This window comes from Calidris pugnax, unplaced genomic scaffold (assembly GCF_001431845.1).
Source record: "Calidris pugnax isolate Ruff unplaced genomic scaffold, ASM143184v1 scaffold418, whole genome shotgun sequence".
Classification (NCBI taxonomy): Eukaryota; Metazoa; Chordata; class Aves; order Charadriiformes; family Scolopacidae; genus Calidris; species Calidris pugnax.
In genome coordinates, this window is record NW_015091199.1 from 1,019,996 (window position 1) to 1,044,451 (window position 24,456).

General features: G+C 39.6%; 1 protein-coding gene across 1 annotated transcript in view; it reads left to right on the plus strand.

Moving 5' to 3' along the window:
• The window catches only part of ANKHD1 (ankyrin repeat and KH domain containing 1), a 103,726-nt gene that overhangs the window by 31,782 nt on the left and 47,488 nt on the right, over positions 1 to 24,456 (plus strand). The window contains exons 3-14 of the mRNA XM_014959661.1: positions 1,658 to 1,805; positions 2,700 to 2,847; positions 3,910 to 4,143; positions 4,614 to 4,708; positions 8,596 to 8,833; positions 9,057 to 9,248; positions 10,645 to 10,754; positions 18,518 to 18,577; positions 22,279 to 22,366; positions 22,967 to 23,094; positions 23,261 to 23,404; positions 24,139 to 24,241. Coding sequence (XP_014815147.1) covers positions 1,658 to 1,805; positions 2,700 to 2,847; positions 3,910 to 4,143; positions 4,614 to 4,708; positions 8,596 to 8,833; positions 9,057 to 9,248; positions 10,645 to 10,754; positions 18,518 to 18,577; positions 22,279 to 22,366; positions 22,967 to 23,094; positions 23,261 to 23,404; positions 24,139 to 24,241 — 1,688 coding nt within the window. The remainder of the gene's footprint in view (positions 1 to 1,657; positions 1,806 to 2,699; positions 2,848 to 3,909; positions 4,144 to 4,613; positions 4,709 to 8,595; positions 8,834 to 9,056; positions 9,249 to 10,644; positions 10,755 to 18,517; positions 18,578 to 22,278; positions 22,367 to 22,966; positions 23,095 to 23,260; positions 23,405 to 24,138; positions 24,242 to 24,456) is intronic.

The window sequence follows — 24,456 nt, forward strand, 5'->3', positions numbered from 1 at the left end:
ATAAACTTTACCAAAATATTAATTATTTTACTTAAAACACTTGGTGATTACAATGCAAATGTAACTGATCAGATACTGGCAGGTCAGATCTCAGCTTTTATATAGCAGCTGCCAGCACAGTTTATTTCCTTTTGGGGCATATAGCAAATTAGTTCCTTTTAAAATAGGGACTTACACAGTTTAAGCATTTCAATCTTTGAACGATTGAAAATTGAAACTTGTATGCTTTCTTGAGGGAACTTTGTGCACAAATGGATATTTTCTTCATTGTCAGTGAATTTCTTGAGTGACCTTCTATCTTTTACAGAATAAAAGTAGAAGTTGGAGGTTTTTAATGAAACTGAGTGTACTAGATTTAAGTAACAAGTGTTCATATCTTGCAAATGAAATAGGAATGCAAATGGTAGGAATGCATCACATACAGTCCACTACTGTTTATAACAGATGGCTCTTCCTCCCTTCCCCTTCCCACCAGGACATTAACTGTGGTTGGACTCCCAGTGGCTCAGACACCATGACTCCTTGCATATATTTTCTAAATAAAATTATATCATCAGTTAGAGAAGTGTAACTGAGTTAGTACTGAGCATGACTTGTTCTTGTTTACACTTTTGTTAGCAATGCTTTAACAGTTAGACTTTTGCTGTTAGACTTTTTTTTTAATATATAGAAAAAGATTTAAAGGACAGTTGACTTGATCCAAAATAAACTGAAACTCAGCTCACCTTTTTCAAGATTTGTTTAAGTGTATTTTCATAGTCTCAGGGGAAATAGCTATTCTCTCTACTCCAGAGGTTAATGATGGGTAAAGTAGTGATTGTAGACTTCTGAGCTTTTAGATGCCAAGAACTGGGGGTTTGTCTTGTCTTTTCCTTTTAACTCTCAGCTTGTAGTTACCTCTTGTGACTTTTTTAAAAGTATGAGTTAGTAGTGTTCCATGTAGGATTTGTGGTGTTATTGCTGGTTAAAAAAATGTGCAGTTTAATTGGCTTATTTAATCCATCTGAAAACTTCCTTCCTTTAAGATGTCATTAGGTAAAGTGAGGATTTTTCTTTGAAACAGTTGCTTATATTAAGAAACTGGGTGTTTTCAATTAGAAGAAAAAAAGCTTTGTGCACAGGAGATAGTCCTGCTACAGGAGAGACAGTGGTCAGAAGTTTATCATGTTGCGGTGTTCGGTATCAGTGGTCTCTGTGATATAAGGCCGTCCACTTTTTGGCTTTGTCTCCACTAATGCCCTGGTACCTATAGTCAGTAGTTTGTTGTTGTCACAGCCTCTAGCCCATGGTATGACCCACAGCATCTGGCATTGCACCAGAATGTGAGTAGCATCAGTGAGATTACATCTGTATCTTGCAAACGCCAGAAATTACCTTAGTTTTGAGTACTCTTCTCTCCATCTAGTATATATGAAGACTTATGTGAGTTAGCAACTGATGAGGACAAGCTAATTTAGATATAAGCGAAGTCTTTATCTCCATTTCATCTCTGGAAATAAAGTGTATGCTTTTTCTTAAAAAAAAATCTGTAAGGTGTATTTTCTAGTAAGGCTTAGTGCTAATGTCATTAGTCTTTCAGACTTCTTCCTTGTATAGGAAAGCTACCCATCTATTGCAGATTTATTTTGAGCTTATTCTGTGGTAACTGATTTTCCAGTCGCAGTTTGGCAGAAGCATGCTCAGATGGGGATGTAAATGCTGTCCGGAAGCTGTTGGATGAAGGAAGAAGTGTGAATGAACATACTGAAGAAGGGGAGAGTCTCCTTTGCTTGGCTTGTTCAGCAGGATATTATGAATTGGCACAAGTAAGTAACAAATACAATTGCAACTAAACGTTTGTGAAGCATTGTCTAATGGGCTTCTTTGGTAGGTAAACATTTTAGCTATTCTGATTATTCTGATTTTTTTACGATCTAAATGGAATATCAGTTAATACATGTTGGGCTTCCAGTTATCGTTTGTCTTTTTAATGGAAAATGCCTTCATATATGCCTTTAGGTTTAAGGGACTTGTCTGAGGAATGTATCTTGGATTTTATGATGTAGCTACTTTTCTGACATTGCTTTACATCCAGTCGAGCTGTTCTGCCAAGCAGATGTTCCAGTAAGATCTAAAATAGCAACAAAAGCAAACACTACATGTGGTTACCTTCTAAAAACTCATGTCTTAGTCGCTCAATCCTTTTTAATCACATCTGTATCAACGGTGCGTTAATTTGTGTTAATTTTTGGCTTTTATACTTGTGTTTCTAAGGGCAGAATTTGTGCTGCTTTGAATATGTTTAGGCGATAGTTCTCAGAAAGTGTCCAGCTTGATGTTTTGGTGCCAGGCAAGAGTATGGGGAGAAAACTGTTTCCCCCTAAGCATGACCCTCTGTGCACTCTGGTCATTAGTGCAAGCTTACAGTCTCTCTGCTGTCATTCTGTTTATGGAACTGCCCTGTGGCTTTTGAAAATGTCAGTATTGCACTGTAACTTGATGATTTTAGCAGATATGAGCAAATGTAGAAAGCCAGCATTTCCTGAAGCAGAGCACAGTTTGGGTAGTAATGGGGAGTGCCATTGTGCTTCACCATTGAGGGGGTATTACTGCAAGGGGATGTCACAGCTGGCTGGGACACCATTCTCACAAGCAACACTGTACTAAAAGCAAAATGTTGGTGTTACAATTTATTTATTAAAGTGAGCTTTTTCTTCTAGGTGCTACTAGCAATGCATGCAAACGTGGAAGATCGAGGAAATAAAGGAGACATAACTCCCTTAATGGCAGCTGCCAGTGGAGGCTACGTAGATATTGTTAAACTTCTCCTTGTTCATTGTGCAGATGTCAACGCACAGTCTTCAACAGGTAACTGGGAAGCAGGAACACGAAGAATTAATAAGACTGGCACATAAGATGTTCTGAAGATCTGTGGGTTTGTCTGATAGTTTCATTCACTAGAAAACATGGCAGGAACTATTAAGAATAGGCCAGATACATAGCGGATGTGTTTAGAGTCTTATGAGGCCATTATTAAAGATTGTCTTTAATACAAACTGTAATGGAAAGCGCTGTTCCTGTAAACCACTGAGGTGTTAGATGACCAGAAAAATACATGAAGTTTAGTTTTTCTCATCTGTATAATCCAAAATTACCCAGTAAGACGACCATGGGACACATCTGGTCAAGACCAGTTATTTCAGTCTATGGCTTTTTACCAAAGAGGAGATACAATTCTTTGAGCATTGAATGTTGTCTGCATTGCTGATACTTGATCACAGCTTAATTAACCTAGCTGAGAATATTAACCTGCAATTGGGTTCTGCTAATATTGAGATAAAATTAAAACTTTGTTCAAATTTTAACACTTGGGTGTCTAAACTATGAAATGTTCTTTTTACCTTGAGGTTTAGCCATATTAAGCAAAACTTAACCTTAAAATTGACTGTAGCATTTAAAGCATGAGCCTTATATGATTCTGTCACTTAAAGTACCAGAATTTTAAATTATGAATGTATTTTCATCCAGCCAGCAGAAGGTTTTCAAGGGATTACAGGATACAGTCTTAGGCAAAAAAACCCCAATCTGCCTCCTCACCGCCCAAACTCTACAGTGAGCGTGAAAATCACTCATTGATCTTTTTGTGTGTGTATTTGATCTCTCTGCGTGCTAAAGTGGGAAACATAATAATCAAAGAAAAGCCTCCTGATTTGTAATACTGGCTTAGCATTAAAACTCTTTCACGTTATATTTGTGTTGGGATTTTATACCCAGCCTGAAATGACTGGCTGTAGTGACATTGCTGTGAAGTGAATGGCTGCTGCTAGTGATGTACTTGGTTTTGTTCAGAGCTGGTAAAACTAATTTCCTTTCCTGTATTAGGAGTGGGTGATGGAAAGGCCTTTCATCTAAACTTTTTCTTCTCTGCAGGGAACACGGCTCTCACTTACGCTTGTGCTGGGGGCTTTGTTGACATAGTGAAGGTGCTATTGAAAGCTGGTGCTAATATAGAAGACCACAATGAGAATGGGCATACCCCCTTAATGGAAGCAGCCAGCGCGGGTCATGTTGAGGTTGCAAGAGTATTGCTGGAATATGGTGCAGGAATCAACACTCACTCCAACGAGTTCAAAGAAAGTGCACTTACGCTTGCATGCTATAAAGGTATTGTCTCTTAACTTGTTTTGTATTTTGTTTAAATTTATTTCCTAGGATTTATCTAAGTAAAGCTTCCAGCCGTACTTTTGAATGTTTTCTTAAGAGTTTTGGAATACTGGATTTTGTATGCTGCCTTGGAACACCTGAATGATATGTCGCTATACAGTTGAATAAGGAACAAGCACAGTCTTTTATAGCTTGAAGTCACAAGGAAAGTTTCCTGTTGTCTAAACTTGAATTAGAGAGGTCTGTCTTCATCTCATAGTTGGGCAAGTATCTTTGGGAAAGACTGTCTACAGACTGGCTGTCTAAAAATACCATTTAGAGTAGTTTAAAAGAGCAGGTTTGTGAATTACAACTTGTAAAAATTGTAATAGCAAACTATGAGCATCTAAATGATTTCATTGTTTCTTGTCTGTACCTCTAAAGGTTTACAATATTAAATGTTTATTTATTTTGATCTGTTTCATTTGAAGGCCATTTAGATATGGTTCGGTTTTTGCTTGAAGCTGGAGCTGATCAAGAACATAAAACAGATGAGATGCACACGGCGCTGATGGAGGCCTGCATGGTAAATAGCTTTTATTTGTACTGCTCCCTTTTATTAAGAGGAATAAAAGAGCTGATAAAATAAAGCGAGCCTTTGTTAACAAGCTGTTTTGGGTCTGCAAGTGAGTGTGTATTACCTTTTATCATAAGAAAGCCTTTACTACAGTTACCACAGGGGGTCAGCTTCTCAGTCAAATTGGTCATAGGGAAAAGCTATTCTAATTTTGGGGAGTGTGATGTGTTGTTTTATATGTTCCCTATGTGAAATGTAGGGATAACTCATCTGTGGTGTGATCCCAAGTCACTGTTTCTTTGGTTAGTGTAAGCGTCCCCCTCTGTCTTTTTATAAATAAGGTCTCTCAGAGCATCATGGTATGAGCCTCCCAGAAGTGCACCAAGCTGGATGAATAGTACATTGCACAAGTCCTTTCACCACTGCAGGACGTTGTTTTGCACGTAGAGAGAGTTTGCTCTCTTATAGGTTCCTGTAAATGGTGATAGGAGGTTTTTCTTTTGAAAATAAAATGGTCAAAAGTAGTTTAGTTCTTAGTTCTTGGGAAACTTGTATAATTTCAAAGCTGCCATTGAGGAAAAACTTCCCTTTCCAACAGCTTCATCTTAATAGTGTGCTATTGTGTCACAGTGTATTTGCAACCATTTTTGTCCATGACCTTTTATGGTCAGGTGACCTTTTATGTATTCTTCAAGCTGGAGAGCTTCTTGGAAGAAAGAACAGGGACCTTGTTTTCATAGGAAGCACAGTGAACGGAGGAAAACTTAATTTGCTTCCAGTAGTCTCTAATCCTTAGAAGACAGGCTGCAATGTTCTGCCGGTCTTCTGAGTGCTGGAGGATCAAGTGTTCTTTTAGTTCAGTTGGGAGGTGATGATGCAAGAGATCAAGGTCAGATTGTAATGTCTCAAGCTGTGTTGAAGTCTTCCGATAGTGAGATGGTAATAGTATCTTTGAATAGTCTTCCCTGCAGGAGAGCCCAGTGCCAATAAGGAATTCAGAAGGACGCAATTGCAGTGAGTGCATGCTGTCACCTAAAGGAGATTGCAGCGTGACTGCAAACGGCATGTTTTAATCAGCCCACTGTTCTGTTTGGGTTTAGGTTTTTTTCTTTTTTTTTTTTTTTTTTCCTCATGGTGGTAAAGTCTGAGCACTGGGTTGACTTGGAAGCTGTGAAATGTCTCACTTGGTGAAGACAAAGAAGTGTGTGTTGCCTGCAGTTTTAGCTCTTGGATGTTTCAGATTAGTTTGCTTTACAGAGTATGTATTGACCTTTAAAAGTAACAGAGAGGAGATTAATCCTAGGAAGTTGCACCTCCAAGTTGAATGGTGGAATTTGTTCCTTGTTATCTTTCGGCTGTACCCTTGCAGAAGGGAACCATTCCAACAAATTATTGTGACTTTTCCCAGTCTTCATTGTTTTCCAACTAATGAATGTTGCAAATACAGGAAGCTGAGATGTCTGGTCTCTGACCACCAATTATTTTGTAAGTGTCTGAGTTTTAGTATGTTTTGGTCAAGATTGAGAGCCACACCTAGGATAGTGCCTTCAGTTAGATGAGGCAGTTGGCTTTTAGCCAGCTTCTCTGAGAGCAACAGCCTGTGTTTAATTTCCAGAACTGTTTGCTCTCAATCTCAGGTTGCTTCATGGTCAGTTTAAGACATGTTGACAGGAGTTGCGTGTTTGATATCTGTCTTGCCCCCTTTTCTGTAGCTCTGTGTTAGCTGTTTGAGTTACTGGCTGACAATTGTGGTGAAATCAGAATGGGGAACTGGTAGCTCGTTTGAAGGTGAAGAAGTTCTTTGACTTCAGGAATTAGCAGAATTATTAGCTTTATAACTTTATAAATCACCCCCAGGTATCAGTGCCCTACTCTGGACAGCTCTGGCTTCATCCTTGGGCAGAGGTCTTCAATGTCTTTTGGTTTTGCCCTTTAGTATTGCCCGATTTTATTTAGATTTCCTTCCCAGGACATAAAAACATCTGCTATTTGCTACTGAAATTCACCCTTTTTATGTCTTCCTCAGGAAGAAGTATTCTTTTAGTTATCTTGCAAAATCTGTCAACATGTGTTGGGGCTAGTTTAACTGTCACATCCCAGGAGAACCACTGTGTCAGGCCATAGGGCTCTAAATCATCAAAGCTGTCTGAGAGTTCGCTCCTTCTGGAAGAACCCCATGTTTCTTTGGATGGCAAATGGTGTGACCAAGGGGATGCCCCTGATACCTATGCACCTGCTATATGCAAGGCAGCAAGTAGTTTTCTCTCCACTGAGAGATACAAAGAGCATGTTTTGATTCAAGTCTTTTACTTGGAGTTCCCTTTCCATCTTTAAGTTATCCTATTATATGTGAATGCTGAAGAAAAGTCTAGTATGAAATGTCTTCTGATTAGACCCTCAGACCTTCTGTGTCTCACTGAGCATTCTTTGTGTGGCTCAAATCCTTCCCCTGTTGTTAGATGTAGTTTGTAATCTGTTTCAGTTTTTCAAGATCTCTTTTCCAGATTGTGCCATGTGTTTGGGTCCCATTTTCTTAAGTTATGTGGGAGGGAAAAACCATGCACATGTTTCTTTTTTCCTAATACCAAAACTTCTCTGTGTTTTCCCCTTTTCCAGAGGTGTTGTGGCCCTCTACAAACCACACCTTAGGTGAAACATGGTGAGCTTGTTTTGGCTGGCGTAGAGTTAATTTTCTTCACAGTAGCTAGTATGGGACTGTGTTTTGGATTTGTGCTGAAAACAGGGTTGATAATTCAGGGATGTTTTTGTTACTGCAGAGCAGCACTTGCACAGTGTTGAGGCCTTTTCTGCTCCTCACCCCACCAGCGGTGGGCTAGGGGTGCACAGAAAGTTGGGAGGGGACAGAGCTGGGGCAGCTGGCCTCAACTGGCCAAAGGGACATTCCAGGCCTTGTAACGCCATGCTCAGTATAGAAAGCTGGGGGAAGGAGGAGGTGGGGGGGAAATGGCCGGCAATGGGAAGTAGTGAATGAATTCCTTGTTTTGCTTTGCTTGTGTGCGTGGCTTTTGCTCTACCTATTAAACAGGCTTTATCTTAACCTGGGAGTTTTCTCACTTTTAGCCTTCAGATTCTCTCTCCCCTCCCACTGGCGGGGCAGGGAGTGAATGAGCAGCTGATGTTGCTTGGTTGCCGGCTGTGGTTAAACTAGACACATGGATTTTTGGTTCTTAGTCTGTTTCAAGTAACTTTGAGGAGTTTAGAAATAGTTTTTTGAGAAGTTAACAGCTGCATTTATATGCTTTGATCGGTAAGGGCTCAGACTGCTGTGGCAATCTTAATTCTCTTCCCTCTGTGTCCAAGATTGTCTCACCCCAAGGCACTCTGCAGCCTCCTTCAGGATTTGTTCGAGTCTTCCATCCTCCTGTTACTTACCTCATTGTACCCACTTCAGTTTCTTGATAGGTATCTGTCCCAGGATCTAGAAACTACCCAGTTGGAGCTTTTTTGTCTGTAGAAGCCATGAATCAACTACAAAGAAAAATAAAATATTTTTTCCACTGCTTGTTTTAGTGTTTAATGGATTTATTGATTATGGTATCTATTTGTTATCTCTATTACTTTTGTTTCTCAGGTATTTTGCTCGATACTTAAGAAAGTCTTATCCTATAACTCCTGACTGCCTCGAAAAAGAAGGAAAAAAACCAACACGGCCAAGCAAGCATCATATATCTAGTTTTCTTCCTCATGCATTTAAGCCTAACTTAAATGTCAGTTTAATCAAAGTATTGCTGTAATTATGTCATAAACTGAACCATCATAAGTAAAAAGACACGGTCTTTTTAGGATCATTTTCAGACCAGTGTGATAGTGATTGCAGCTACACTGTCACGTAACTTCGACTGTTTCTGATTGTTGTGTTCACCTTTGTTTCGTAGGATGGGCACGTGGAGGTGGCACGCTTGCTTTTAGACAGTGGTGCTCAGGTGAACATGCCTGCAGATTCATTTGAATCTCCACTTACTCTGGCTGCTTGTGGTGGACATGTGGAGTTAGCAGCTCTTCTGATTGAAAGGGGAGCTAACCTAGAGGAAGTTAATGATGAAGGTTACACTCCTCTAATGGAAGCTGCCCGGGAAGGCCATGAAGAAATGGTAGCCTTGCTGCTGGCACAAGGTGAGATCACTGTCTTTTCTTCAGCCTTCCTTATGAAGGATGCAGTGTTGGCCATTTGTCGTTAGGTATTCTGTCCCAATTCCTCTGATGCAGCGTGTGTCTGTTGCTGCTCGTTGCTGTAACTACACAGCAAAGCTAAAATGCCCAGACTGTGGAGGGGATGAGCATTCACCTCTCTGCCCTGTGGCTGCTCAGTTAAAGTAACAGCTGTTTTGTTTCCTAGGGGCAAATATAAATGCGCAGACAGAAGAAACGCAGGAAACAGCTCTTACTCTGGCATGTTGTGGAGGGTTCTCTGAAGTAGCTGACTTCCTTATTAAGGCAGGAGCTGATATAGAACTTGGTTGCTCAACACCTTTGATGGAAGCTGCTCAAGAGGGTCATCTTGAATTGGTGAAATACTTGCTGGCAGCAGGTATGTGTACAGTGCAAATGATCTAGCTCACAGGTGTTATAGACTCAATGCTTTATATGATTGAGAAGATACCTGGGCTTGATGGTGGCAGTGTTGTAACAAGAAACTGTATTCTCAGATACCTTAGCAAGAAGAAAAAAGTGTAAGTTACACCTTACTATTATTTGATACTGTTAACAGAGGAAAGTGTCTTACAGAGCACTGGATTCAATTGCATATGTAAAAACCATCAACTTAGAAACATTGTTTCCAGCTAACTGTATTTAGGACAAAATGTTAATACAGATAACACTTGTTTTTACATGTTACTCCTGCTTTGGCTCAGGATGGTTATCTGCAGTCACCCTCCCTGCGTAACCAGTACTTTAGGAATTGTGACCTGGGAAATAGTGCAGGCCAGGTTCTGCAATGTGCTGAATTTCTGTGATGAATGAGTTTTATTACTACATTGTACAGCAAATATTAAATTTTCCTGGTGTTGGGGGAAATGACACTTCAAACTTCATCTGTTAGTTTAAAGTTGGTAAAGACCAAAGTGTAATAATATGGTATAAAATAATAAATAAATTAAAGGGAGCTGCATTTCAGAAATCTTCCTTATAATGGGAAGTGATTCTTTTCTAAGAATAAGCATAAAATTGTCTGGATTTGTAAGTCTAGAAAGTAATGCTCCCTGCTCATTGAAGGACAGTAACAGCTGTCTCTCTGTGCAGTGATATCAGCATGTGACACCTGTTACCAGCTCACTTGGAATGCTGCTTGCACTTCACTTCTGATAATGTAGAAAGTTAATTGAGGAGCCTTGTTTTGGCATCAGGGAGTCCCTAAATGTGTCTCACACCTTGACAATAAGGAAATGGCTAATTGCATTGGCAGATTTTTTGAAGAATAATGCAGAGTTTTCATGTAGGTGGCATATATGAAGCTAGTCAAATGATTTCAACAAAATGGTTTTTAAGCAAATTATTTTTAAGAGCATGGAAGAAATGAAATTTGTAGAAGTGTATGGTCTTTTTATTGAATTAGTATTAATCCTACATACATTTTGTCTGATTCTTGTTGGCATGCAGCTCCCTGTCAAATGGATAGTCTAGACAACTGTCTGGGTTCAGTTTTGTCGTAACAACTGAAATCGTCATTGCTGTAGAGAGAACTTAAGAGTAATTGAGTGGATATGTTTAAGTGCTTAGATTGCCAGTCATGTTATTTTCAAGCCTTGGCTTATCCCTTCTCCTCAGATTGTTTTTACTACGAGAGCTGTGAGAGCAATGCCCTTGGGCTGTGGAAACTGTTGGTCAGTAGGATATAGCTTTTGTCACCAATTTTTGTGTTTAACTGATGTGAAATAGTTGATAAGGAGATGTCCCATAAGAAGAAAATTCTGTTGTGTTTCTAGGAGCTAATGTTCATGCCACCACAGCGACAGGAGATACAGCTTTGACCTATGCCTGTGAAAATGGACATACTGATGTTGCAGATGTGTTGCTTCAAGCTGGTGCTGATTTGGTAAGACTTCTGCTGCATCTTGTGGAGAAAGTTCTTTGGTCACAAGCTCTATGCAAAAGCTTATGCGCTTACAGAGCAGGAGACAATTCTAGCAATTGAGCTTCATATATGGGTGTGAAAAGAAGCATGAAAGAAACTCTTTAAAAGCCTGCATATTCTGTTTGATGTAAAAAATTAAAAATTCTTACTGGGTAATCTTTCATTTTTTAAGTGAAAAGTTTTTGCTGTAACTTACACTTGTGACAGCTGATTATCTTTGTTTCAGTATCATCCATAAGTTTAATTGCTTAGCATTGTGTTTATTCATTATGCTACTTTATTATTCCCAAACTCTAGTGGATGAGAGTTTACCTGCTCTGCTGCTCTGAATTTAAAGTGTTTTAATATTAGGAACACTACTTCTCTTTTTTAGCGTTTGTTTCTGAATGCTGTAGGTCTCTTAAAACTACAACAAAAAAATGCCCAAACTAAGCAATGCCTCTTAAATGACCAGCATAATAATTTTTTTTTCTTTGTTCTAAAACTCTTTTCTTTCATGTAACTCTTGTTTTTAGCATATTGCTTTCACAGTGTTTATTTTCTGTAATGCATTTAATCTTAACTAGGTTGTTTATGTAATTCTCTTGACTTTCTCATATTATGTAGTGAGAGACCTAAAATTGCCTCTTTGTCAAATATGGGAATATAATGTTTGTTTTCCTTTTAAGCAGGGAAAAGCAATTGATATGTTAATCTTCTAAAAGAGTTTAGGAGTCCAATGTCTAACAATGTATAATCAGGGAAAGATTATTCTTTTGGTTGCCTTTTTGTACTTTCTCCCAGTATTCTCCTTTCTTTTTCCACACTCTCTGTTTGTGTGGAGTTTTGGGTTGGGCAGGGGACTGAGGTTTTTGTTGGATATTTTAGGCTTTTTTGTTCCTTTTAACAATAAGAATGCCAGAATCATTTATCATTGAACCTCATAAATCAACATCCTAATGAAGTTACTTAAATTTCAGTCTTAAATCAAGGTTTTTTTTAGTTTATATTTACAAATATAAATAATGCTGTAATTGTGAATTAATAATACTTCTACTCTTCTTTGTGAATATACGTTTTTTCACATTATTAATTCTTCTCCCCTAAAGTTCTGCTTCATATGTTCCTACCAGGGAGGAAGATCTTGTTAATGGCAAGGGTGTGTGTGGGGGGCGTTCTTTGCCCCACCTGTTGCACTTTGCACAAATCAGTGTTGGGTACCAAGCATCAGCCACTTTAGTAGAGGCAGAGTGGGGTTTTGGGTTTTTATTGGGTATTTAAAAAAATATTTAAGTACTTGGTTATAAAAAGGTGTAATCCATGACGTATCTCATAGTAAGGAGCAAAGCCTGAAAAAAAAAAAAGTAAATTGCTATGCACGAACTTCTAAAAACATGCAAGGGTTGCTGGTTAAATGTCACTTAAATAAAGTTGTGTTGTTTTTATTTTTTTTCCCTCTCATCACTAAGGTGAGCAGTGCTTGTGGCCTTTAGCATCTAGTTCTTATCAGTATTGCTGAGAAAAATCTCGTGCCTTTGTAAAGTAAAGTTTAATTTTCCTACATTTTCTTGTACTGCCAGTCAAAATGGGGAGCTGTCAAGAAAAAACATAGTAAGGAAGCAAAGGAGAATTACACATGAAAGGGGGACCTGCCCTATAAATCTACCAGTTTTGAATTCTGAGTGTAAGTAAATGGGGGAATGCCTGCAAAGCTGCGGCGATGCTAATGGCAGGTGCTTCAGGTTTGGAGCCGTTCCCCTTCAAACCTCTGTGTTGCTTTCCTTTGTTAGAAGTTGTAAGCTGTTTTAAATAAATTTGTTGTCTTTGTTCTGAGGAAGGTTTCTGAAGCCAGAGTACGAAAAAGCTTCTTTGGCAATACTAGGGAAGATTATTCTTCTAGATTTCAATTTTCATTAATAACTTAAATGAGGTTAGATGATTTCATCAAGTTGTCCCAGGAAGTCTATGGTGGTGTGGGGAATCGAATGCAGATCTCGACTTAGACCTCTGGTCGGTGTGTCTTCATTTGTCTAGTTAATTTTGCTCTCCTTCTGGTGTTCAGAAAGTACATCTCCAGTTGCTTTTCCTTCTTCAGTCCCAGGAACTTCAGTTTTTCCTGGGATTGATGTACCAAGTACATTTCACTGATGTTTCTTTGTTTTCCAGAAACTTTCTTTATACCTGAGGTTTATATTGCAGTCACTGAGGAGCTGGACATATGGCATCTTACCCTTTTGTGGAGCGGTCCTTTTTGAGGAAAATACCGGTTATGTCTTAAACAGTACAGTAAGATAGGGCTGATGGCTCTGCTCTAATCGCAAGGACGAATGGCGCCCAGTGAAGGCCCCCAGGGTGTGCTGCGGTGGAAGGGCAGGCTGCTGAGCCCAGGACTGTGCCTCTGTGTCTGCAGGATGCAGCTCACTGGAGCGGTGTTTGCGTGTGGCAGTACTGGGAGCGTCCACTGAACACCCCTGGGTTGTGGGATGAGGTCTTAAAGGGGTTCTTGAGGGTGTGAGGCCTCTGAGACAAGCGAAGACTAACTTGATGGTACATTTTCCATGCTACCTGTTGGGATCAGGCCCTTCTCCCTATGGTTCTTGACAGGGCCAGTGCAAAGGAACAAGCAGTGACAATGCCCAGTGATCTCATGCCTCAGCTTGTCTCCTGGCCCTGTTTTATTTACCTGTAGAGGTGCAGCCACTGCTGGATTTTGGTGGTGTTACCTTATTGTTTCATGAGCCATCTGCATATTCTGTTTTATTCCAGGCCAGGAACACAAAGACTATAGTTTTTGAGGATTTTTCTTCTCCCTGTTTCTAGATTGAGGAAAGAAAATTGATCTTTCTTCCCCAAATGCTCTTGAGTTAAAGGAACAATGAACACTGGCTGTCAAGTTTTGTTGTAATCAGTTCTCCCACTTCTTCCCAATTTCAGAGCCTTTATTCCATGATTTGGAAAGCATATAATCTATCTTAAGACCTCAGATCTCTCTTTGCTTCTGTCCTGGTTTCAGCCGGGATGGAGTTAATTTTCTTGCTTGTAGCTGCTGTGTTTTGGGTATGGTGTGAGAATGATGCTGATAATGCATATTATTTTAGTTGTTGCCAGCTGTTGTTCACATTAGTCAACGACTTTTTCAGCTTCCCATAGAAGCTGAGAGAGAGCATAGACAAAACAAGCTGGCCAAAGGGATATTCTATACCACAGATGTCATGTGCAGTATATAAATGGGAGTTGGCCGGGGGACAGGGATCCATGATCACAGCTTGAGGAAGGCTGAGCAATCTGTCATCAAGTGGCGAGAGCAACTTGTGTTGCATTACTTTAATTTATTTATTGGAATTGTTCAGCCCGGAGAAGAGAAGGCTCTGGGGAGACCTTAGAGCCCCTTTCAGCCCCTGAAGGGGCTCCAGGAAAGCCAGGGAGGGACTCCTCATCAGGGGGTGTAGTGATGGGATGAGGGGGAACGGTTTTAAACTGCAAGAGGGGAGATTTAGGTTAGATATTAGGAAGAAATTCTTTACTTTGAGAGTGTGAGACTTGAGAAAATCTTGACTTTGAGGGGCCCAGGCCGTACCCAGAGAAACTGTGGGCCCTCCATCCCTGGAGGGGTTCAGGGCCAGGTTGGATGGGGTTTTGAGCAACCTGGTCTGGTGGGAGATGTCCCTGCCCAGGGCAGCAGATGGAACTAGATGGTCTTTAAGGTCCCTTCCAACTCTTAACAATTCTATGATTCTTTTACAATTATTATTATTATTGTTATTTTCCTTTTCTGTTATTGTTCTGTTAAATTGCCTCTATATCTGCCCACAATTTTTTTATTTTTTTTCTCATCAGGGGGTGTAGTGATGGGATGAGGGGGAACGGTTTTAAACTGCAAGAGGGGAGATTTAGGTTAGATATTAGGAAGAAATTCTTTACTTTGAGAGTGTGAGACTTGAGAAAATCTTGACTTTGAGGGGCCCAGGCCGTACCCAGAGAAACTGTGGGTGCTCCATCCCTGGAGGGGTTCAGGGCCAGGTTGGATGGGGTTTTGAGCAACCTGGTCTGGTGGGAGATGTCCCTGCCCAGGGCAGCAGATGGAACTAGATGGTCTTTAAGGTCCCTTCCAACTCTTAACAATTCTATGATTCTTTTACAATTATTATTATTATTGTTATTTTCCTTTTCTGTTATTGTTCTGTTAAATTGCCTCTATATCTGCCCACAATTTTTTTATTTTTTTTTTTTACTTTTCCCTCCTTTTCTCCCTCTTCTCCCTACTGTACAGGGTGGTGTAAGCTAGCATCTGTGTGATCCTAGTTACTGGCTGGGGTTAAACCCTGACAGGCCAGGAGGTCAAGACTGAGTGGGATTTGAGGTGCAGACTTTGAGACTGCAGGTGTGAAGAGGAGCCTCTTCCATGCCGGCTTAGCAGGGCAGGGGGTGCTTCTCTCAGGGGATTTCCTGTGTCATGCTCATTGAAAACTGAAGACTTCCAACTTTGCTGAAGTTACCCAGCTCACTCAACTCATTCCTGTGTGTTTCTTATGTCCAGTTGAGGTTTTCGTAATCTCAGAATAGAACCCTGAGCTAAAGTTTGAGCACATTTTATGATGAGGGTAGTGAGAGACTGTAACAGGTTGCCCAGAGAAGTTGTGGATGCCCCATCCCTGGAAAAGTTTAAGGTGAGGTTGGATGGGGCTTTGAGCAACCTGATGTAGTGGAAGATGTTCAACAGATTTATTAAGGAATGTGGCTTTACAAGAATCAGAAGGACTAAAAGAAAATGATGGCTGAGATGAACTTTCTTTGGTTTATGGTTAATTTTTCCTTAAAACACTGCAGTGGCAAGTTATACTAGAAATGATCAGTGTCAGAGTACGTGCTCATCTGTTTCTGGCTGCTGGAGAGCTGATCAATGGGGCATGGAATTTTGAACAATTTGTATCTCATTGTTACTGTTTGTTTATGGAGTCAGGCTTGTCACCAGTTACTCTCATGCTTTTCTGATGTCCTCCTTCAAGGGATCTGTCTTTTCCATGTCCTTAAAGGGTCAAAGTTGGCCTGTCAAAATCTGTAGGAAAACTAGCTTGGCAGGCCTACACCTTTCCTTCTTAATGTATGCATTTTGAAATCTGCTTGCTTTTGACAAGTATATGAATGACTGTCATGGGCAGAGTGATTAACTTCACTAGGTAGAGTGAAGTAGTGAAAAATTTATTAAGGTGAAACAATGATTTAACAAAATCAGTAGTAAGTGCAATAAACCCAGTAGTAAATGCGATAGTGTTTTACGAGATTCGATGTCAGGGTACACTCTATTATTTACTGCACAGAGGACAGGGTCAGACAAGCTGTCAGGGACACCCTCCCGTTGAGTCACGAGGTTCAGAAAGGACCCCCTTGCTTTCTAAACTGCTTCTCAGAGAGGAGTCTAGATGCAGCTGGATCCAGTCCTAGTCCCAGACTTGGTCAACGGTTTATGTCTAAAGGATTATATATGCGCAATCAATCCTTTACATTACTTAGCTAAGATGTCAAAGTTTAGCATGCTATTAGTCACTTACCGAGAGTCTGTTGTGGCAAGGAATCTCTCAACCTCGAGGAGTAGAACCTTAAGCGAGCATCCTTACAGAAGGGGAGTTCCTGGCATGCAGCCTGCTGCCATCCAGGGGAGCTCCAAGGGCTCTTGGGCTGTCCACTATTTATACAGTAAGATAATTGACCTATAGTCATATTTTCATGGGAACAAAATTTCTAGGTCCCTGCTCCAGACAGTATTTTGACTTTGCTGCCAGCCATCCCCCAGAGACCGGGTGCAAGCTCTCACAGCTGCTGTTGTGATGGCCGCGGTGGCCAAGGCCGGGCAGGAGCTGGGGGGGTGGGGAGCAATACAGGGGGAGCACACTGGCACAGTGACTTAATATGAGGCACATCTGAAGCCTTCAGCCTGTGATCCCTTCTGTGCCTTAGTTGCATTCTAGTTCCTTTATCGCCTGCAGGACTAGAGAGTTTCAGGGTCTTAGTCTGAGCTCCTGCCACTGAAACAAATTTACAATTTACCTGTTTACAAACTTCTTTATGTAACAAAATACTTTATATTTAGTGATTAATAGGAATAAAATTTTGGGGATTAGAACTCTGAAATATGATTTGATAAAAGCAGGTTTTTTCTAAGTGATGGTGTGGTTTAATGGCTTCAGGAAAAAGTAATCAGCACTTCAGCAATAGTTATTAACTGTGTGGCAAGGATTTGTCTAAGCTCAAAGGTGAGAGGAGACTTCTGGTTTTGCTGTAAGAGCTCTCTTCTTTATTTTCTTATTTTCTTCTTTATGTCTTTACTACTGGTTACCTTCCTCTCAAAGCTTGTGTAAAGTAAGACATGAGTGGTACATGTACGTTCCCACAGCAACTAGGTTAAGGACTGTAAAGCTCACAAAGAGTATTGGTGATATTTAAAGTGAGGTAATATCCTGCTTTTAAGCTGTATACCTTTCTATAAACTAAAAGTGCCTGTTTAGATGCCTGTTCCCTTGTAATGCAGAATCAGACATGGATGAAATGCTGCACACTGGAGATAGCAGTCTCCATTTTGAGAGGTGGTTGCATCTTTGCTTGTTTCAGTGTGGCTGAAAACAAGAGAGTTTGTTCTTTTTTGGACAGCAAGGGAAGTACCACTGGGAAGTATGGAAAAGAGTTTTAAATTGGGATTTTCTCATCTGGGCTGCCTTGCAGCTGTACATGTGGCTCTGCTGCACAGGAGAGTTGATCTAGTAATGTAGTTTTCATTTCTAGTACAAGGAATATGGGTGCTTTTATGCTGAAATTGAGAGATGGAAGAGAACCCCTGAAGGCAGCTTCATCCTTGCATTCTTCTCATTTTACACTGTCAAGCTCTCAAGTTCTTTATATTTGCTAAAATTCCATGTGTGGCTTTCCTTAAAAGACTAAAACTGGCTACCTGGCATCCACATAACTCCAGCTGTAAAAAAACATAATAATTACAGGCATGCCACACTAACTCTTGAGCCTTCCTCTGTGACAAAATATTTTTACAGACTGATGTTTTTGTCATTGCCAGCATCATTGCTTTGCCTTCAGCTGGTAACATCCCTCACACTAACGTGGCTCCTTAATTAGAAACTCACTTCCCTTTATGGGTATCACACACTGCATGTTTCATGCAATGCGCATGAGGCAGCATTTAAACATCTACAAAAGTAGCCAATACTTTATGGATTTGAATGAAACCATGCTGGAGATAGCTGTGTTGTTGTTACAGTGAGGGATCTGAGAAGCTGTCACGTTTTTCCATACTGTTTCTTGAACCATCAGGGAAAGGTCAGGATTTTCAGGTCTTTTTGGACTTGGGCCTCAGTCTTCTACAAATAAAGCAAAAGGTGGTAAGACATGCAAAGTTAACTTTTGTAGTTAACACCTTTTGAATGTTGTGTTGCAGTCTCTGGATGGTGTAAAGTACAATGAAATCCTCTCTTTTGCCAGTAGTGAACAAAAAGTCATCCTGTATTTAACAGGATGCTATGTATGACCTTTATGAATCTGAATGGCTTGTTGTAGGAGTCTTAACTGGCAAGAGCTGCATTGCTTGGTCTTACCTTTGTGCTTGCTTGCCTACTTCCAGCAAAACAGAGTTTTCATCTGGTGCCTCTGATCCACATAAGTTCGTATTCCAGGTCTTCATGGCCAAGAACAACATTTATTTGTAGAGCAAGAGCCGTGAGTTCTTCTTTTTCCTTCCGCAGGACAAGCAGGAGGACTTAAAGAAGACTATTTTGGAGGGCGTAGAGCCGGGCAAGCATCAGGTGAGGTTGGCCTTTGATGCTTGTAAGCTGCAGCCTCAAGATACATGCTAACAACAGCCATGGCTTTAAGGCATCTAAGTTTCTTCAAAAATACAAAGACTCACTGTGTAGACTAGACATGTCATCTTTGTCTTGCATTTCCCCTTCTGTTGGGTTTTCTAAAACGCTGTTTTTTAAAAGCAGTATCTCAACCTTCACAAATGCAGCAGGTTATCTCATTGAGTCTATTAGCACAAGTAGCTGTGTTAAACATGTCCCTACAGGAAGTTAGATATGTACTGTCTTCCCTTTTCAGATATTTACTTCAAACTAGAGGCCTCGCTGAGTTTTTGGTACATATCTCAGGAAAGGTTATCTGGGAGTGCTAGAATACTTTGTCTCTTGATAGGAGTTAAATCTTGAAAATTAGCAAAGTGGCATAGTGTTAAGAACTGTATTGTTTGGCTATTGCCTTGCATCAAAAACTGTATAAATAATTTTGCTTGGAATAACATTAGATTTCAGTTAAATGTTCACTGTTGTCATGGGTGAGAGGGGCTTGTTAAAGAATTGAAGAGAGTAGTTGGACCGTTACTGTGAAAATGCAGACTTTGTTCTAGAACTTCTAAATAACATAAAATATTGGAAACAAACTTGAAAACAAAATCCTAGTGAATAATACTTGTGAACCAAGGAGAGGCATGAGGGGCTGGGGGGGAAGAGAGGGGAGGGAAGGCGTTATGTAGCTGATCTTGGAATTTCCTAAAACAGAGAATTCAAAGACTGAAAAAATACCAGTGATTGTCGTAAGATGCTTCTGGTGACACTGCTTTTGCTGCGCTCTCTGAATTATTGATTTGTCTAGAAAGGAAATAATTATTACTCACTGGATTCTTAGCTCCTTTTTGAGTCCCAGTGGAGAAGGTGCAGATAAGGTAAACTCTTACTGATTTGGGTAATACTCTCACTTTCCCTTTTCTTCCTATCTGGTAACCAAATCTGCAGAAAATTCTTCTTGGCCACTCTTTCTATTCAAGCAGAATTAACAGGAGAGCACATCACTCAAGTGTTTAAAGAATGGCTTTTCTAGTCAAGCTGGCATAGGTGTTCTCCTTTATTTATACCTATTTCTGATCATACTAACTGCAGTTGTCTTTGGAGATGAGTACTCCTTTCTCATTTTGTTCCTATAAGCATTTGCATGTTCCTCATATTAATACAAGGAAGAAACATATTGGGAAGCTGATGGGGGATGCTTTTGGACAGCTTTCATGTTCTCTGTCCTGGTTTTAATTCTCTACTACAGCTTTTAAAAAAAATTGAATTTTTTGGCCATTCCAGATGAAAGAAAGAATGCAAGTAGACAAAGGCACTGTGCTGGCTCAGCTTCTTATTTTGTCTTATTCTACATGTTTTCCCTTAAAGCTTGAGTGGATGCTATCTGCTATCTGCTTGCTTTATTAGGACTAAATAGAGTGCTGAAGTCATAGAATTAATTTCGTCTTAAAATAAAATATGCATTTCTGTCTTCTGATGTGAAAAATGCCATCAAAATGCAGTAACTTTTGAAGATCTACAGCAGGTGGGCACACAAATGGTTTAGTTTGCCTGGACAGATAATGTGTACACTACTGAAAGTGTTTGAAGTGTATAATAGTGGAGGACCTTGATGAAGTGATAGTTGTTTAAACTGGGCAGAGCTGCATTGCATTTAAATGAGGAAGCCTCCTGACGCCCCATGTTTTAAGACTTCAACTGTGAATAAGAATATTGCAAATAATGATATCTTACTGCTAGTCATCTGAAACGTTACATTTGAATGCAATATAGGATGGCTTTTCACTATCTTGAATATGGCAAAGATGACTGAAAATAACTTTTGCATCTTGCCATCTTTGCTGTTGCATCAATGGGGATTCAGAAATGTGTATTAAATTGGGCAGTGATACTGTAGTCCTGCTCAGTGGGTGAAGTGGTGTTCCGTAGTTCTTTGTATCTGGAGCTGCTTTATGCGTGATTTGCCAGCAGTACCAAGGGTTTACTGGGTGTAAGGCTAACAGGAGCATCTGGCTTTTTATGGTCTATTGGCAGTGGATAAGGAAGGAAGAACTATGCCAAATCCCAGAGGAAGCACCAGAGCTCAAGGGCATGCTATTAATTCTTGCACATCATAGGGCCACATACTGACATAATTAGCTTGATGTGTCCTGCAAATATTTCTGACATGCAGACAATCTAAAAGCATGCATATGTTTATCAACAGCTAAGCAATCATTTCTCCTGGGAGAGGAATCTACTTATTAAAAAAAATGAAAAAAAGGTGACTTCAGTAGCAAGTATATAAGGCTTCCTTCTTCCTGTGTGCACTTAGGCATTGTACTACCAACTAAACAAAGAAACCAGAGCACTTGTGGAGTTTAAAGGTGTGTTAAAGCAGTGTACAATAATACAAAGTTCTTATGAAGGCACAGAGGCAGCACATTCCCAATCTTTTGGGAATAGGAGACGGGTAGTGTAACCCCCATTACAGCAAAGGAATGATTTGTATTTTCTGCATGGAGTCATTCTCCAATGGAAGATCCAGTCAAGAGAGTTCTTCCTCGAGTGTATGAACAGAAAGCTGACTTAAGGTGCAGCTTGCAACCAAGGCAAACCGTATGTCAAAGGACATATGCAGAGGTTTCAGGAGTACTGAAACTATGGGAAGGAGGTGATGTGGTCTGTCAAATCTATTTTTGCCCTTTTATATTTGTAAATGGCAAATCATCCACTGCCAGTACTAAATGTTAACTTTATCTGTAAGATACACATGCAATTCCAGAAGTAAATAGTGAATATAAAGCTTGGCTTCTCAGATATTTAATTTAAAAAAAAAAGGCCAACATGACCCTAGTATATTATTGATCAGACTGAATATTCAGAGCGTAAGTACCAACACTGTCAGGAAGATGATGTTCTTGCCCCTTGCTGCTGTGGAAGGGTTGATAGGTATTAGTCAGCATTCTCTGTGATATTTATCATGTCTACATAGCAGGCAAATTTTCTCGTTCTGTAACTTCTCTAATACAGTTGTATTCAACCACATCCTTCCAGTATTAAGAAACTTTTTTAAATAGAAAATTGTTCTTGTCGTTCATTATTTTGTTGGTTTGTATCATCCTTTTGTTGTATTTCTGCTTTAATCTCCAAACATCTTATTCAGAGACTTTGTGACCTGCAGTGATTTGTCTCATTTTTATTGCTCTGCAATGTGTTTTTAAAATGTGGTCTGCACTTCAGACATTATTGCAATTTTAAAGGTCTGGCATGCAGTATGTGACAGCTCCCAGAACTGTTGCACATCAGTTTATAGATATTTGTATACTTCCTGATGCTGGATGAGATTCGTGTTAGAGTTGTCCCTCTTTGAGGAGGAAACAAGACGTTACTGTTCGCAAGTGTGTTATACATTTGAGCACCAAAATAAAAAGGGATACAGAAGTGGGAAACTTTTGTGATAACAGTATGATGGATGTGGTCTTAATGCTTTTTGACAGTGTGATTCAGTATTTAAGGTAATATGAAAATCAATTCTAGTCAGCTTATATTGATTACAGTCGGCTTATAAGGTAGATCTTCTACTGAGACAGGCAATTCTGGTTCCTTCATAAGATGATTCAAAAGCTAAAACAATGGTATAATTTTTGCCCATTTATTCATCTGTTATTTCTTCTTTGCAATAGGAGCATGAATCTGAAGGTGGGAGAACCCCACTGATGAAAGCTGCACGAGCTGGTCATTTATGCACTGTGCAATTCCTTATTAGCAAAGGTAAAATACTAGTTTAATTAATTTAAATACTTAAAATGCCACTTTACAATTCTGCATGCTTGTGATCCTTTTTCAAAATGAATCTGGTTATGTGTATATGAACATTTGTCAAACCATTGAGGGGTTTTTAAATATCATTTAGTTCATGATACAATGAATCACAAGTATTTTACTAGTTACTCTTCCTACTCTGTTGTAAAGATTAATAAATAGATTTGAAGTACATCAGACATTTTCAGTTTCTTAAAAAAAGCACTCCCTCCTTCAGAAAAAATACATCCTCAAGTGCTGTCTGAAACAGTAACAGTTGCACCACGTAGCGATACTGATAAGTGCTTAGAATGAAAATTGCCTTGTACACCATAAGTGTTCCCCCTCTGCTACCCCTTCCGAGGCCCACTGTTACTGCTGCCTTGTCTTTACAAGATGAGAAGCATGATGTGTAGAAGCCATCAGTTACTCGAAATCCCTGCCTTTACCCTAGAGGTGTGTATGAATTAGGAAGATTAGAAAAGTTTATTCCAGAAAACGCTGTACTTGTTGATACATTCTTTTAAAACAAATTTCCTTGTGTTTAATTCTGAAATCTTCTCTTTATAGGTGCCAACGTTAACAGGGCTACAGCTAATAATGACCACACGGTGGTATCACTGGCATGTGCAGGAGGCCACCTGGCAGTGGTTGAGCTGCTTCTGGCTCATGGGGCAGATCCTACTCATCGGCTCAAGGTATTTGCTTAAAACTATGTGTTTATCATAGGTACTGAAAGAGCCATGTAGTTGATTTAATGGATTAGTAAACATGCAATTTAAAATGGTTAATTCATCTCTTACATGCTACACCAGGTAGCAAAAGTCACCTTCTGGCTTTTTATTTCCACAATCTCACTTTTAGGATGGTTCAACAATGCTCATTGAAGCTGCCAAAGGAGGACATACAAATGTTGTTTCTTACTTGCTGGATTACCCCAACAATATATTGTCGGTTCCTGCAGCAGACTTGTCTCAGCTCACACCTCCCTCTCAGGATCAGTCTCAGGTAAGGCATAAGGAATTTTTTTTAAATATCACCTTGAATGTTGCAAAAAAGCACTTCCTTAGGAGTTAAGCTCTGAAGTTAATTTAGATGTGAACATAACACAGTGGAAAGAATTAAAAAAAAAAAAAAGTCCATGTATTTGAAAATGGTAGAGAGTGAGAAAGGTGATTGGTATTTTCTGCAGTGTCCTGAAGAATGTATGAACATGAATTTCTCTTTCTGCTCCTTAGATGGGATAGTCCCAAGCCTGGTATCTCAAAAGAATATTATTTTCTTAGTTACATTTTCTCAGTATTTTGTTTCAACAGTTCTAAACCCTTGTGACACCACCCCTCAAATGTGTATATATTTATACACATCTATATTTATATATAAATAAATATAGAAATATTTATTTTTATATATATATATAAATGTATATACTGTGTAAATTTAGAATTCTGCAGGCTAGAGAGGTAGCTTTCCAGTGGAGTTAGTTGATTGAAAGCCTAAAGGTGTTAACCTTTTTCCAGCCTCCGCAGCCCGGGATTTTGTGAAGAGTGGCATAGTTACCTTTGACATGTTATCCCCAATAAAATGGCATGGGACAGGTCATATCAAGAGGTAGCATAGCATACATAGTTTAGGAAGAGTGGAATGGAGGTCTGCTGTAGAAATACATTGTTGTATTAAGACTTCAAGTTGTGGTCCATTCAAAAGGATTTTTATCTGAGTGTGTGTGGCTTTGTTTTAAGGTTCCCCGTGTACCAGTGCATACGCTTGCTATGGTTGTACCTCCCCAGGAACCTGACAGAACCCCTCAAGAGAACTCGCCACCTCTCTTGGGAGTGGTGAAAGGTTAGTATATAGCCACTCGGAGAATATACGCAATTTGGAAACTGGTAGACTCGGGGCAGTTTTGTTAGAGGTTATGCATGGTATAGTCCACTCCATCGATTCCTGAACACCTCTAATGAAGTATAATTTTAAACTATTTTGTGTAGTACACAGTTTTTGCTTATTTTCTTGTATTCTACAGTATAGTAACACTGGGTATTCTAATTTTATTATGC